The 15000-nt window shown below is 45.7% G+C and overlaps 1 protein-coding gene across 8 annotated transcripts in view; it reads right to left on the minus strand.

Moving 5' to 3' along the window:
- LOC139368488 (pleckstrin homology domain-containing family G member 5-like) overlaps nucleotides 1–15000 on the minus strand; it is a 74776-nt gene that overhangs the window by 14814 nt on the left and 44962 nt on the right. For 5 of the 8 annotated variants that reach the window (XM_071107439.1, XM_071107436.1, XM_071107442.1 and 2 more), the window contains 6 exons: nucleotides 13278–13419; nucleotides 12231–12330; nucleotides 11885–11945; nucleotides 11374–11465; nucleotides 10795–10931; nucleotides 8153–8343 (listed from right to left, as the gene is read on the minus strand). In XM_071107439.1, the coding sequence (XP_070963540.1) occupies nucleotides 8153–8343; nucleotides 10795–10931; nucleotides 11374–11465; nucleotides 11885–11945; nucleotides 12231–12330; nucleotides 13278–13419 (723 nt within the window). The remainder of the gene's footprint in view (nucleotides 1–8152; nucleotides 8344–10794; nucleotides 10932–11373; nucleotides 11466–11884; nucleotides 11946–12230; nucleotides 12331–13277; nucleotides 13420–15000) is intronic. The other 3 variants (XM_071107441.1, XM_071107438.1, XM_071107443.1) reach the window with 1 other exon arrangement.

Here is a 15000-nt window from a genome sequence, read left to right on the forward strand (position 1 = left end):
GTTGTAGCAAAGGAGTCTTCGGTTGCCTAGGCAATGCCCACATCCTTGCAGCAGTAGTCAAAAGCAAAGGAAAGGAGAAAATGTGAATCAGAATGGTTTTTATTTTTTGCTATTCGCACGGTCATAACGATAACCGCGGTCATTTGGCTGACCAATGACTGTCGTCCAAAATTCCATGACCGTCACAGCCCTAGTCTGGAGCTCAAAAAGCAGTACTCAAATCAGGGATCCAAAAGATCGGCTCTTTCACAGATAGGATTTGATTCCCGACATTCACCGAAAATAGAGCTGTTCGTTCATGAACAACCCATCGCTAGTTTGAATCAAAGTTCCCAACCCAATAGGTTGATGTTTTCCTCAATCAACTCTGTTTTGGTTTGCACGTCTAGACACAACTTTCCACAACGCTTTCCTGATTGTAACAAGGAAACAAATGCCCAGTACTGACCTGAAGGGGAAAATCCCTTGTAGTGCCTGTTTCAACAAATAAAGTGTGCCTACTTATTCTACACAGATAGGACTAAGAAAATACTTTCTCATAACATGGCAGATCAATGACAAGCCATCAAATTCAGGTAATCTCTAATCAACTGGAGTAGCTGTCTTTCTTTTAGCATTTATCTCCTGTGTTTCTCAACATAGGCTACTTAAAATGAACCATTTGTAATGGTAGTCTCCTTACAAAAACAGCAGATATTACAGAGCACGTCTACTCAAAAGAGCAGCAGTCTACACCTGACTAAACAGCCCCCCCATCTTACCTATGGTGTTTACTATTTTACCAACATGTCTGTGTGGCCCTGTCTATCTAACCAGTCCTCTCCAAACGATGGTGTTTACATGAGTTTCACCTGGCCTCTGTGTAGACCTTTCGGGTCACCCTCCATTAATAACAGAGAGGACCCTGACCTACAACACTACTGACAGGTCTGGGAACTAGGGTTGGTGGCCCTCGGCAGTCTGCAGTCACGGTCCGCTCCAAGCAGGTTAATGATATCAAGTCTCGTGTCGAGTCCTTATCTCATCTTTGCCGTTTGTGGTCTTAACCTTGGTTTTGATGGGGAAAATCTTTCAGGTGCTAAAACCCCAGAGGGGCCTTGGGTGGAGGATTGTATTGAAAGTAGCTAAACAGTCATGCAGTAAACGCAGACGACACCATTCTGTATACTTCTGGCCCTTCTTTGGACACTGTGTTAACAACCCTCCAGGCAAGCTTCAATGCCATACAACTCTCCTTCCGTGGCCTCCAATTGCTCTTAAATACAAGTAAAACTAAATGCATGCTCTTCAACCGATCGCTACCTGTACCTACCCGCCTGTCCAACATTACTACTCTGGACGGCTCTGACTTAGAATACGTGGACAACTACAAATACTTAGGTGTCTGGTTAGACTGTAAACTCTCCTTCCAGACCCATATCAAACATCTCCAATCCAAAGTTAAATTTAGAATTGGCTTCCTATTTCACAACAAAGCATCCTTCACTCATGCTGCCAAACATATCCTTGTAAAACTGACCATCCTACCAATCCTCGACTTTGGCGATGTCATTTACAAAATAGCCTCCAATACCCTACTCAACAAATTGGATGCAGTCTATCACAGTGCAATCCATTTTGTCACCAATGCCACATATACTACCCACCATTGCGACCTGTACGCTCTCGTTGGCTGGCCCTCGCTTCATACTCGTCGCCAAACCCACTGGCTCCATGTCATCTACAAGACCCTGCTAGGTAAAGTCCCCCCTTATCTCAGCTCGCTGGTCACCATTGCATCTCCCACCTGTAGCACACGCTCCAGCAGGTATATCTCTCTAGTCACCCCCAAAACCAATTCTTTCTTTGGCCGCCTCTCCTTCCAGTTCTCTGCTGCCAATGACTGGAACGAACTACAAAAATCTCTGAAACTGGAAACACTTATCTCCCTCACTAGCTTTAAGCACCAACTGTCAGAGCAGCTCACAGATTACTGCACCTGTACATAGTCCACCTATAATTTAGCCCAAACAACTACCTCTTTCCCTACTGTATTTAATTTATTTATTTATTTTGCTCCTTTGCACCCCATTATTTTTATTTCTACTTTGCACATTCTCCCATTGCAAATCTACCATTCCAGTGTTTTACTTGCTATATTGTATTTACTTTGCCACCATGGCCTTTTTGCCTTTACCTCCCTTATCTCACCTCATTTGCTCACATCGTATATAGACTTGTTTATACTGCATTATTGACTGTATGTTTGTTTTACTCCATGTGTAACTCTGTGTCGTTGTATGTGTCGAACTGCTTTGCTTTATCTTGGCCAGGTCGCAATTGTAAATGAGAACTTGTTCTCAACTTGCCTACCTGGTTAAATAAAGGTGAAATAAAAATCTCACACACACACTACCCTGCTGGGGGTTTCCCCATCATGCTCATGGCCAAAATATCAATAGATCAGATACAAATCTCCCCCTTGGCTAAGGTTACAGATTGAGAATTCTGCTCATGCAGTTACTCTGTAAAGTTGTGTCAAATCAAAACTACAGCAATCATTGCCTAAGCATTATATTTAAGCTGGCATACATTACACTGGCATCTTGTCTAATATCAACTTAAACGCTACAAGCACAGAGGTACAGAGACCCGGTGGGTGGGTGGGTGGGTCTGTCTCTGTCTGTCTCTCTCTCTCACCGGACATTGTGTTGGCGTTGGGCTCTGGAGAGGGGCTGATTCAGGCAGACCCTCAGGAATACCATCCACATGCAGCAGGTCCCAGCTATACCAGGACGAGAGGCGATTAAAACGCACCATTCTCAATCCTCACTTACTGTAGATGCAAAACAAGTCCAACAAAAGTCCAAATGTCATCACTCATTTAGGAAGGTCTGGAATTTAAAACAAAGTCTCTACGAGATCCAAAAAACATGACAGCTCAGAAAAAAAAGAGGAAGAATCCAACCAAAATCCACAGAGGAGGGGGTGTCCAAAGTGCTGAGGTGGAGGAGGATTAGAGCTACTTCCTGTCGGTCACCAAAGCAGTAGTTCCCGGAATCTCTCTGTCTCCTGGCAGGTCAATCATGACACTGAGATCATAAAAATGCTGTGTGTTCTCCCTTCTCCCGTGAAGCCTCAACACACTCTACTATCCAAGTCTCACACATTAACACACAGCCACTGCTCCTGCAGCAGTTGAACTGGCTCCTAGCCCCTCCCGGTCATAACGGAGCTCCCAGCCCTGATAGGCCGCAAACAGCAGACATCAGTCCCCACCTGGCTCAGCATACTCAACAAACACAGTAGGCCCACTTTACACACAACACCACACTTAGTACACAGAAATATCCCCATTCATGCTGGATAAACAAACCTTCTATAAGAAATGCATATGTCAGGTAGGGATAGTTAGATAAACAACTTGGGTTTCAATTGAAGACACGTTCAGTATTGCACTATTAAATGACACAGCTTTACAGTACTTGGTTGAACCACCAAGATGGACCACATCTACACTACAGCATGTATACTTCAGCATCTAATATCCAAGAGCAATGAAATATCAAACAAAATCCAGCATTTTCACAGCGGAGTTGTCTATTAAAAGTTGAAGAACAAAAACATGAAAGTTAACTCGTATGTCAATTTGTTTCTTCTTAGTTAAGCTGAGATGTGTGAATCGGGTGGCCGGTAGCCTAGCGGTTAAGAGCGTTGGACCAGTAACCGAAAGGTGGCATGGTTCGAATCACCGAGTCGACTAGGTGATGAATCTGTCAATGTGCCCTTGAGAAAGGTGCTTCACCCTAATTGCTCGTGTACGTCACTCCGGATAAAAGCGTCGGCTAAATGGCAAAACGGTAAATTAATTGTTATTCATTTCACTGAACAGGGGTGGAAGTGCTCCCGGAGATCGTCAAACGTGATCCCACACAAATGCACGCGACTCCTCCCCGTTGTTATTTCAAAACGACTCATGCGCCAAATTGCTGGATTGTCCTCGTTGTGTATTTCCCACAGAGGTTTGACGGCCTGAAATGAGTGAGCTGTTCATTTTGTTAGCCTATTCCGAGCAGAACAATCACTACTGTAGTCTAGGGGGGAAAAGACATGCGTGGGAGCACTGTGCTTAGTGGGGAAAATGACACCGAGGTCAAGGAGAAACAAATAAGGACAACTGTTTTTCACCCTTACCCGTCTTCCTGCTACCATCAAAGGACTTTCATCAACACAGGACACTGCAGTCCTACAGTATTTAAAGTCGGTTGATAATACATTTAAACGAATACTGTAAAATATAACCAAACATGCATGTCTGAATTATAATTATTAATTCCAATATTGTCTACGTGTGCAAGTATCATTAAGTGTGTGTGTGTGTGTTTAGGGTCTCTGATGAGGGTGTTGCAGTGGAATGCTCGCTAGTCACATCTATGTTACTTCCTCTAAAAGATGAGGGCTGCCTGCGTTATGGTTCCCTGAACCCTCCAAGCTATTAAACTCCTGTAATATCAATCAATCAGATTTATTTATAAAGCCCTTTTTACATCAGCCGATGTCACAAAGTGCTATACAGAAACCCAGCCTAAAACCCCAAACAGCAAACAATGCAGATGTGCATTGCTTGCCGTTCGGTGGCTAGGAAAAACTCCCTAGAAAGGCAGGAACCTAGGAAGAAACCTAGAGAGGAATCAGGCTCTGAGGGGTGGCCAGTCCTCTTCGGGCTGTGCCGGGATTGAGATTATAACAGAACATGGCCAAGATGTTCAAATATTCATAGATGGCCAGCAGGGTGAAATAATAATAATAATCACAGTGGTTGTAGAGGGGGCAACAGGTCAGCACCTCAGGAGTAAATGTCAGTTGGCTTTTCATAGCCGACCATTCAGAGTTAGAGACAGCAGGTGCGGTAGAGAGAGAGAGAGAGAGCAGGTCTGGGACAAGGTCATCCGGTGAATAGGTCAGGGCTCCATAGCCGCAGGTAGAACAGTTCATATATTTATCCCCATCCCCCAGTCTAACTACCTATCCATTACACATCTCCCTCTGGCCACTCCAGTTCCACAGACACCTTCAGACATCTCTAGGGTGGACCATCATTTCACCTTCTACTATAAACCTTGGGTGGAACACAAGCCCTTGTGTATATATATATATATATATATATATATATATATATATATATATATATATATATATATAGTTTCTACTGGTTATATCATTACGAGCCCATGTCAGCATCTAATTCTCAGAGTGACTGAATGATTAGAATGGGGTGGTCATCTGAAATTCTGTTAGATAAGGGAGTCCTCTCACCTAACACCATAGACAAGGACGGATGGACATGTGGGAGGATGTGGAGAGACTGCCATGAGTCTTCCATCTAAAATCACATGTGTGTGATCTAGCTAGGGAATGTAAATCAAAGACACCAAGCATCCACCGCATTCTGTTTGAAGTACTCATTGTTAACCAGGTGACTGGGGTCGCCAACAGCTTAGATGATCAATAAATGGTACTATTCGAAAGTTACATTAGGCTTACACAGCGACTAGCATTTTCCAAAGATTGTACAAAATTAAACTGCAACTCTTGGGACACAATTATGCTAGTAGTAATTTCACCTTTGGTCAAACGTTTATAAACACATTTTGGACTTTAGCCTGTGCCTAATACCTTAACCTCTTGGCAGGTAGCAGAAACAGTCCTGCCAGTCTACCACCATTTGTGCCATGGGTTTTTCCAGGTGCCAGTAATCTTTGCTCAGTACCTCTGGAGCCAGGAATCCTCTACCTCAGAGCTAGCTAGGTAGGTAGGCAGAGGGTTAGTGCTAAAAGCTCTGGCTGGGCATGGGGATTGCATTGGGACTGTGTGAGCATTGCACAGAATTTGGTGGGAGGTTGAGTATCTAGTATCTACGTGCCGTCACACGACAATGAGCCCTACACAGCCCTGCCCATCCCAGGCCTTTGCCTTCTCTGGTCTGGTGAGAGACGTCAACGGTGGTAATTGGGGAGGTGGAAATGGGTGAACGGGCATAATGTGTATTCGTGATTAAGGTCAATGTGGAAACAGAAACCGATGGGTTGGACAAAAGCCAGAACACACGTGGGAAAAGCAACATTATTGAACATTCGTCATCGGCTTTGATACTCTGATTGGTTAGAGACGATTCTGCCCCTGAACAGGCAGTTAACCCACTGTTCCTAGGCCGTCATTGAAAATAAGAATTTGTTCTTAACTGACTTGCCTAGTTAAATAAAGGTAAAATAAAAGGTAAAATAAAAGGTAAAATAAAAAAAATAAGAAAGCTGATGACTTTGTTTTGTACAAAGGCCCATCGTCACCACAAACAAATTCAACGCTGGCAGATTCAGACTGAAGTATGTAGCGAACGATAGAGCAGTGGAAGAATTCGGCTCGAGTCGACAGGCAAATCCTCAGTTGCCCTGCACCTCTTAACTTTCCAAGCTCTATGGCACACATAATATTACAAACTTGTAATATCCCTTTTCGTGCACAACGGACGCTCCTTTAAGAGAAGCAGAATTTGCCTGGTCTATTTGAAGCCTGCCTGGCTCAATTCGTTGTTATGCCAGGCTGTATCCTGTCGCTAGATAAATATTTAAACTACCTGGAGCAAAGTCTTCTGTACGCTCGAGCAGCCAGCCAGGCTCGGAATGGTCCGTGTGTAATTTTAAAAGGGCTGAAGTCAACACCCATAAGGTTCGGCATGTTCCATTTTTCCTCAGTATCTACCAGACCCTGGGCTCTGCCGGAATGCTATATTAAGCAAATGCATGGCCCAGTGTTGAGCTCCTATCCTACAGGATGAAGTGTGTAGCCTTTCTCAACTCTTTATCTCCCTCTTGAGGACACGGAGAGAATTGCAACCAAGAGAATTGCATCGTTATCGTATCAACAGCTGTCGGTTTGAGATGACGACGCAACAATTCATGACATGTACAGAAAACGGTCGCACCCGGCAACATTACTTAGCTGATGGATTTCTAGTAGCCAAGAAGAGCCAATGAATTTCACTGAAGGGGACTTGTCAAGCATTAAATGTTGACTGAATGAGGCACTTCTAACTAAACAAAGACAGGAGAGGAGATGAACAGTATGACCAAGCTTCTGACTAAATCAGACAGGCCCATGTCTAATTTCCGAGGCTGACGACTTACCCATCCACAGACAGACAGACGGACACTAAAGCCCTGTCACATTACAGCAACCTCAGCTTTATCCCCACCGCTAACCCGCTTCCTGGCCCGGGGGCACGGCCGCAATGACATCACTTCCATGTTTTCAGTGGCACGCAACGCTACCGCGTCACCGTTCACACCCATGAACTTGTTTTTCACTCTGTAACCACAGAGGGCTAGTCCACACAAGCTTCAAAGCAATGTGCAAGAGCATAGCACCAATCACAGACATTATATTGAGGGAAGGTTGCAGCCTCTCTCTTTGTCCGGTGTCAAAATCAGTCAGCCCGGTTCACGCGACACACAGCTATGGAAAGCGTGCCTGTGTTTAGCACAGAGGACCGGGGTGCCAGTTCCCCCCTTGTCCAACAGAGCAGCCAGCCACTCTCGCTCAGCACCCCTTCTCCAGGCCAAAAGGGAACACTTCTTGGTCCTCCCTGTCAGTCGGGGGGGAAGCGGCCAGAGGCAGCGCCTCTTCCTGCGTGAGGTCACCAGTCTCACAGCAGGCTCAGAGGCTGGCACAGCCCAGGCTAGTCGGAAACATAGTGGAGGCTGGCACAGTACAGAGGTCATGAGGAAATCGATAAGCAGGGTTTAAGTGTTCAGATGGGAGGAAAGATGGAGGTAAATAGAGGATGAGGTAATGGAGGATGAGGTAATGGTAACTGACTGGCTTATTATCACTACATAGAATGATCCACTACATGAAGAAAAGGCATCACGGGATGAAGGGTGAGATTATGGAAAGTGGGAGGAAGTCACAACAAAAGTTTCAAGAGGTTTTAGAGATGAGTGGGCCATGGCTGTGTATAAGCCAGACAGGATTTATAGTTTAACTGTGCTTACAAGTGTCTGTATGAATGTATTTAGCGATGGCATGAATGTGTTTAGTGTGAGAGAGAGAGAGAGCGAGAGAGAGAGAGAAAAAGAGAAAGACGATTTTGTGTAGTGTGCGAGTGAGAACATACTGTAGAGGCTGCACTGACCAGCAGATCGACGTTGCTCTCCTTGCGTCCAAGGGATCCGTGCTCCACCCTCTCACTACAGAGGGTAAGGATGTAGGGACTCTGCTCCCCCAAGGAGGGCTTCATGTTGGGCAGACTGAGCGACCGCAGGTCTTTCACCCCCTGCTCCACCTTCAGCTCATCACCTGGCCGCGCTGAGGAGGAACCAACAATGGGAGGGTTAGCTTCCTGGGTTTTAAAATTCGATATTTGCAATAGAAAAGTACATCCCGAAAAAAACGAATCAACATTCTTTTCTTTCTGGCTCTAGCTTCCTGTTGAAGTTCTCGCTCTGCGGGCTCCAAAACAGGACCTCTAATCTAGTGGGCAGCCTTAAATCCCTCTTAAACATTGGATTGTATAAAGAAAAATGCATCAAAGCAGATGATTTGATGCCATTACATTCGCTCTGTTCCAGCCATTATTAAGAACGGTGCTCCCCCTCAGCAGCCTCCACTGATCTATCTTGATTGCCTAGTCATTTTTACCCCTACCTACATGTACATATTACCTCAACTACCTCGTACACTGACTCGGTACTTCTTGTATAAGGCCTCGTTATTGTTATTTATTGTGTAACTATTTTCACTTGTTCATTTTCTTACTTTTTAATCTCTGTATTGTTGGAAATTGGCTCTTAAAATGCTTACTTAACGGTAAAGTCTACACCGGTTGTATTTGGTGCATGTGACAAATAAAAAATGAAAAACAGATCAGATGATTTGCTGCTACAGATAATAGTCTCGTGCAGGGATCCAAGATGGGGGACGCCCTGTCCAGTTTCCTCTCTGAACCAAGGGAGAAACAGGAAACTAAGGCCCTGCCATCTGTCCCACCCAGGCATTTTTAAAGCTTGCGGGTAAAAAGAAAAGCCAAATATTCTTGAATATAGAACAATCAATTAGATTAGTGTTTGTTTCATGGTTTGTTAACCCGACAAATCTGGTTGTCAGTGCAGGGTAGTAATCAAAAGTTGAAACGCATTGTACCTTGGTTGGTTTAGAATCAAAACGATATCCAAAGACAGAGGTCGATTCCGTGGGAAAATATAAACTCAGCAAAAACAGAAACGTCCCTTTTTCAGGACCCTGTCTTTCAAAGATAATTAGTCAACATCCAAATAACGTCACAGCTCTTCATTGTAAAGGGATTAAACACAGTTTCCCAACAATTAATGAACATGCACCAGTGGAACGGTCACTAAGACACTAACAGCTTACAATTAAGGTCACATTTATGAAAACTTAGGACACTAAAGAGGCCTTTCTACGGACTCTGAAAAACACCAAAAGAAAGATACCCAGGGTCCCTGCTCATCTGTGTGAACATGCCTTAGGCATGCTGCAAGGAGACATGAGGACTGCAAATGTGGCCAGGGAAATAAATTGCAATGTTCGTACTGTGAGACGCCTAAGACAGCACTACAGGGAGACAGGATTGACAGCTGATCATCCTCGTAGTGGCAGAGCACATGTATCATCATCCTGCACAGGATCGGTACATCCAAACATCACACCTGTGGGACAGGTACAGGATGGCAACAACTGCCCGAGTTACACCAGGAACGCACAATTCCTCCATCAGTGCTCAGACTGTCTGCAATAGGCGGAGAGAGGCTGGACTGAGGGCTTGTAGGCCTGTTGTAAGGTAGGTCCTCACCGGCAACAACGTCGCCTATGGGCACAAACCCACCGTCGCCTATGGGCACAAACCCACCGTCGCTGGACCAGACAGGACTGGCAAACACTGCTCTTCACTGACGAGTCACGGTTTTGTCTCACCAGGGGTGATGGTCGGATTTGCCTTTATCGTCAAAGGAATGAGCATTACACCGAGGCCTGTACTCTGGAGTGGGATCAATTTGGAGGTGGAGGGTCCGCCATGGTCTGGGGCGGTGTGTTACAGCATCATCGAACTGAGCTTGTTGTCGTTGCAGGCAATCTCAACGCTGTCTGTTACAGGAAAGACATCCTCCTCCCTCATGTGGTACCCTTCCTGCAGGCTCATCCTGACATGATCCTCTAGCATGACAATGCCGCCAGCCATACTGCTCGTTCTGTGTGTGATTGATTTCCTGCAAGACGGGAATGTCAGTGTTCTGCCATGGCCAGCAAAGAGCCTGGTTCTCAATCCCATTGAGCATGCCTGGGACCTGTTGGATCAGAGGCTGAGGGCTAGGGCCATTCCCCCCAGAAGTGTCCCGGAACGTGCAGGTGCCTTGGTGGAAGAGTGGGGTAACATCTCACAGCAAGAACTGGCAAATCTGGTGCAGTCCATGAGGAGGAGATGCACTGGAGTACTTAATGCAGCTGGTGGCCACACCAGATACTGACTGTTACTTTTGATTTTGGACCCCCCCCCTCTCTTTGTTCAGGGACACATTATTCCATTTCTGTTAGTCACATGTCTGTGGAACTTGTTCAGTTTATGTCTCAGTTGTTGAATCTTATGTTCATACAAATATTAACACATGTTAAGTTTTCTGAAAATTTTTTTTTTTGCTGAGCTTAGTTCATATATTCTATTTTATTAATTGTGAAACTTGAAGGAAGCAAAATAAGATGTGGTGTTCTGATGGATGCTGACTGGTCCTCTGATTCAGTTACCTTTAACCTTGAGATAGTGTCCACCGAAGCGGTAAGCCTCAAAGTTCAGGGACAGGGGAGTGTTGGACTGGTCCAGGAACAGATCTACCTGGGATAACTCAATACCTTTACGCTCAAACACAGGACCTAGCACCTCCCTGGAATAGAGGAACACAGAGAGAACAGAGTTAACAGACCAACAGTGTTTCCCAACTGGCGTCCTGCCCGTGACTGTATTTGGCCCACCAATTTTAATTGTTGGACTTTCTTCTTTTTTTTTTACTGTTAAAACACTAGAAAATCAGTTCCAAGTGATTTTTATTTAGGAAATCTGTTCCAAAAATACTCCCACGGATAATAGCTCGATAAATGTGATAGTATACAAAAGCAAGCAAGGTTTTAATCAACTATTATATCCATTTGGGCTTCTTGCTGTCAATTTGCAGTCCACAAATTATTTGTAATTATGTTCCATGTTGACCTTCCGCTCAAGAAAAGAAATAAGCCTGCGGCGGAATCTAGTTGACGATCCCTGCCCTACAGGCTTAGTCAAACCATTCATAACGACCCCACCACTCCCCCAGCCGCCTTGTTTCTCACCTCAGGGTCTTCTTTTTCACGGCGGGGACGATCTCTGTGTCAATGTCCACATTCAGATCAAACTTTAGGCTGAAGCACTCCTTGCTGGGATCCTGCAGGGGGCGACAGACACATTGGAAGTTAACGGGCCGTCGAACTGAAGAGCTCAGTCAGAACGCCCGTAGTGATCTCTTTCTCAGTAGATGCACAGGGAGGCCCTTTACTCGCAAGCAGGCTGGCTAAGACTACTCAGAAACAGCCCGTCGGAGACCATTATATATATATCACTCCCTGGCTGCCACAGAGAACTAACGCGACCTCAGAGACACATGTTGGCTGCTGCATGAAGCCTGCAATCATGTTGGCACTGTGATCATCATACAACCTACAACTTTCCACCACATACAACAAGACAGCTCTGTTCAGACCAACAGACTTGACCCAATACTATTAGGAACTGAGGTAGAGAGATGTGGTTTCCTAAGGGGTGTATTTCTACGCTGCACCCCTGCCCGCCTGCATCAATACTCACGTCAGTGTGCCGTCGCCGTGGTTTCTTCTTCACCAACTTCAACCCCCCAGCTTTACGGTCCCTGGGGGGGGGGGAACAACAGTCATTTGCACATTAATTGACACAAATATTGAACAAATCATTCTCATATTAACTCCGTAATGAAACACCTATGGAATAACAGGTCAACACTAACGTAAACACAACTATCGTATATTAATAGAGCAGTGTCGTCAAAGATGACTCCCCCTCACTCGTCTAGCGTACATTTTCTCCTTCAAACCAAAACGTCAAGCGCCATGCTGACAGACAGACAGACAGACAAAGTGATGATGTCTGGATCGTTGACATAACGGAAGTGACATACCCTCGGTCGTTGGCCCCTTCGTCCTCCTCCTCCAGGTCAGAGGGGGGGCTGGTGCGGGGGGGACAGGAGCGCGTCGAAACGTTCCGGGCCAGGATGGAACCTTTCAGGGGGGGGGGGGGGGGGTTACACAGAATATCTGTTAAAGATCTTTAATAATAAACACTTTTCCTTAATAGCACAGGCACTTCCAGTTTAATCTAGCCTGACTAAATATTAAAAGGACATTCTAAACGTTTGTCAATTCTGTGGAAGGCAGTCGCGACTAACACATGAGTTCAATGAGCACAGAAGAAGTCAGACAGCTTCATATCTTACATGAACACAGTTGTAAAAAAATAATAATAATGGAATCCCGGGTGGAGGAAGTCAGTGGTTGAACAGGAAGATGGTCTAGAATGTATTCTTATGCATGTAATATGGTTTGGGGAAATACATTTCTTTGACTCAACAGTTTCGATACAAGTGCAGCTCTGGGGACCTTGACCTGACCTATCATACCATCATGTTGGGGAAGCTACTCTGAAAAAAATAGTTTACCAAGCTAGCAATTACTTCACACGGGAAGAAGTTAAGCTACTCTTAACAAAAATATAGTTACTTCGAAAAAAGAGACTACATCGTGAAAAATGATCATGTCCAATTATGAAATGTCATAGACTACAAAATCGCAAGAACAGATCAGTCTGGATCCAGATGCTGACAGAATGTGCCATTTAGTCTGTCAAACACAAAAACTGTTTCAAGTGAGAATTAGGCAGGTCTGATGCCGAAAAAGAAAGGAAATGACTGCCTACTTGAAAAGAAAAGTAGTTAGTTACTTTTCTGCCATGTAAGTGGTGAAGCTAACTACTGAAAACTCTACAAATATTTGAATTTATTAAACTACCACCAAGCTACGACAACATGTAGTTCAATTCCTAATTGAACTACATGTAGTTCACTACTCCCACCCCTGCATATGACCTGACCGGAGTGTAGGATCGGGCACTAAATGTTGTGGAGAGGAAGTCTGGGTGTGTACGTGTTGCGGTGGTGAGTGCTGTGTACCTTGGGTTTGCAGGTCAAAGCGGGGGTGTCGGTCAAAGTGCATGTTTTCTGTGTCTTCTGGGTGGCAGCGGGAGTCACATGACTCACAAAGGTGAAGAGGGCTCTTGTTGTTCAGGTCCAGGCACTCTGGGTGGTGGCACACCTAGAGAGAGGGAGAGAGAGGGGTGAGGGTCAGCACAGCAGATGTACCAATCAACCTAGCCAGTAGTTTCGCGCGCCAGACACTTCCTCCCCAAGCTCGCAATTAGCCCGGGGAGGTCAAGTAGGTTAACAGAGAGACAGGTCACAGTATAACGACACATACACATCAGCAGGACAGACGGACTACTGCTCCAGGACCCAAGCCATTGTTTACACCATCACAGGAGCATGGAAGCAGCAGACACAGTTTGATATCACACAGCGCATAGTTCTTCTGACTAGAGTTAGCCAGCCAGCCAGCCATCCAGTCAGGCAGACAGACAGCAGAAGGGAGCTGGATTAGGCCCTCTCCACCTGTGGCCAGACCCAGACAGACCTCCCCCTCAACCAGCCCCTCCAGAGGACAGCAGCCCCAGGGGGTGGCATCCCTGGCCCAGGGGGTGGAAGACATGGGTAGGCGTTTCCCCCTCTCCAGCCTCTTCTCCTCCCCGAGCACCACGAAAACCCAGACTGACTCCTATACAGGGAATGAGGACGTTTGGGGAGATACAATTTAGGTCCCGGTAATGTAGTTCCTGTCATTGTCTCGGTGTGCTCTGCTCAGGACTGGAGGTTTGTATCACACAGCATGCGTGTATGGGGGGGAGGGGGGGGCTTCACGTAAACAAGCACACACACACACACACACACACACACACACACACACACACACACACACACACACACACACACACACACACACACACACACACACACGCAGAACAACAAGTGTTTTCCCACAAGCTACCAATAACGCAGGTCGAATAACAATAACACAGCCCTGTTGGATGTTCTTACTACGTTGACAAGCCAATAAATACACCTGTAGGCTTTGTATTCCATGCATGGATATAAAGTACCTGTCAACACAAAGATGCAGCATGTCAACTCCAGCTATCCACAAACATTGATAATACCATATGTTCTGCTAGGGCCATTAAACTGTACTTTAAATCCCTGGAAAACAGTCAAGAACACTTTGGTTTAATGAATTGAGGCGTACAGGAATGTGCCCCTGTTGTGCTCTCACCCTCCACCTACCTTCCAGCTGAGTGGATGAGAGCAGCACTGTCCCCCAGCCATACAGTCAGGCTCCATCTCCATGCCAATAAGCACCCAGGCATTCAGCTACAAAATCCACCACCTCTCCAGTACGCTAACTAACAGAGTCCTTTCCTTTCTCTCCCCCAGGAAACAGCCACAAGCTGCCTAATTAATCCATACTTCTCAACGTCTAGCCAGGTTAAGTACCAGTAAGTATTTTGAGGAACTGGTTGGAGGCCGGGGGGAGGAGTAGCTGTGAGGCTAAGACCGGCCAAGCCAAGGAAGGAGTCCCAGTATAGAGATAAACGTGAAGAAGAAGGAGAAAAATAATAATAATACGCAAGCAGATTTAAGAAGTCCAAAGCCCCCTAATCTGGGCTCAGTGGACTGGGCTGGTCTTGCTCTGGCAGAGCCATCTGACGCTCCGTCGACAGGCAGGCTGGGTTGAGATTAGACCAGGGGCCCCTCCCTCATTTCCAAGACAACCAGGCAGGGTCCT

Source organism: Oncorhynchus clarkii, chromosome 16, assembly GCF_045791955.1.
Source record: "Oncorhynchus clarkii lewisi isolate Uvic-CL-2024 chromosome 16, UVic_Ocla_1.0, whole genome shotgun sequence".
NCBI lineage: Eukaryota > Metazoa > Chordata > Actinopteri > Salmoniformes > Salmonidae > Oncorhynchus > Oncorhynchus clarkii.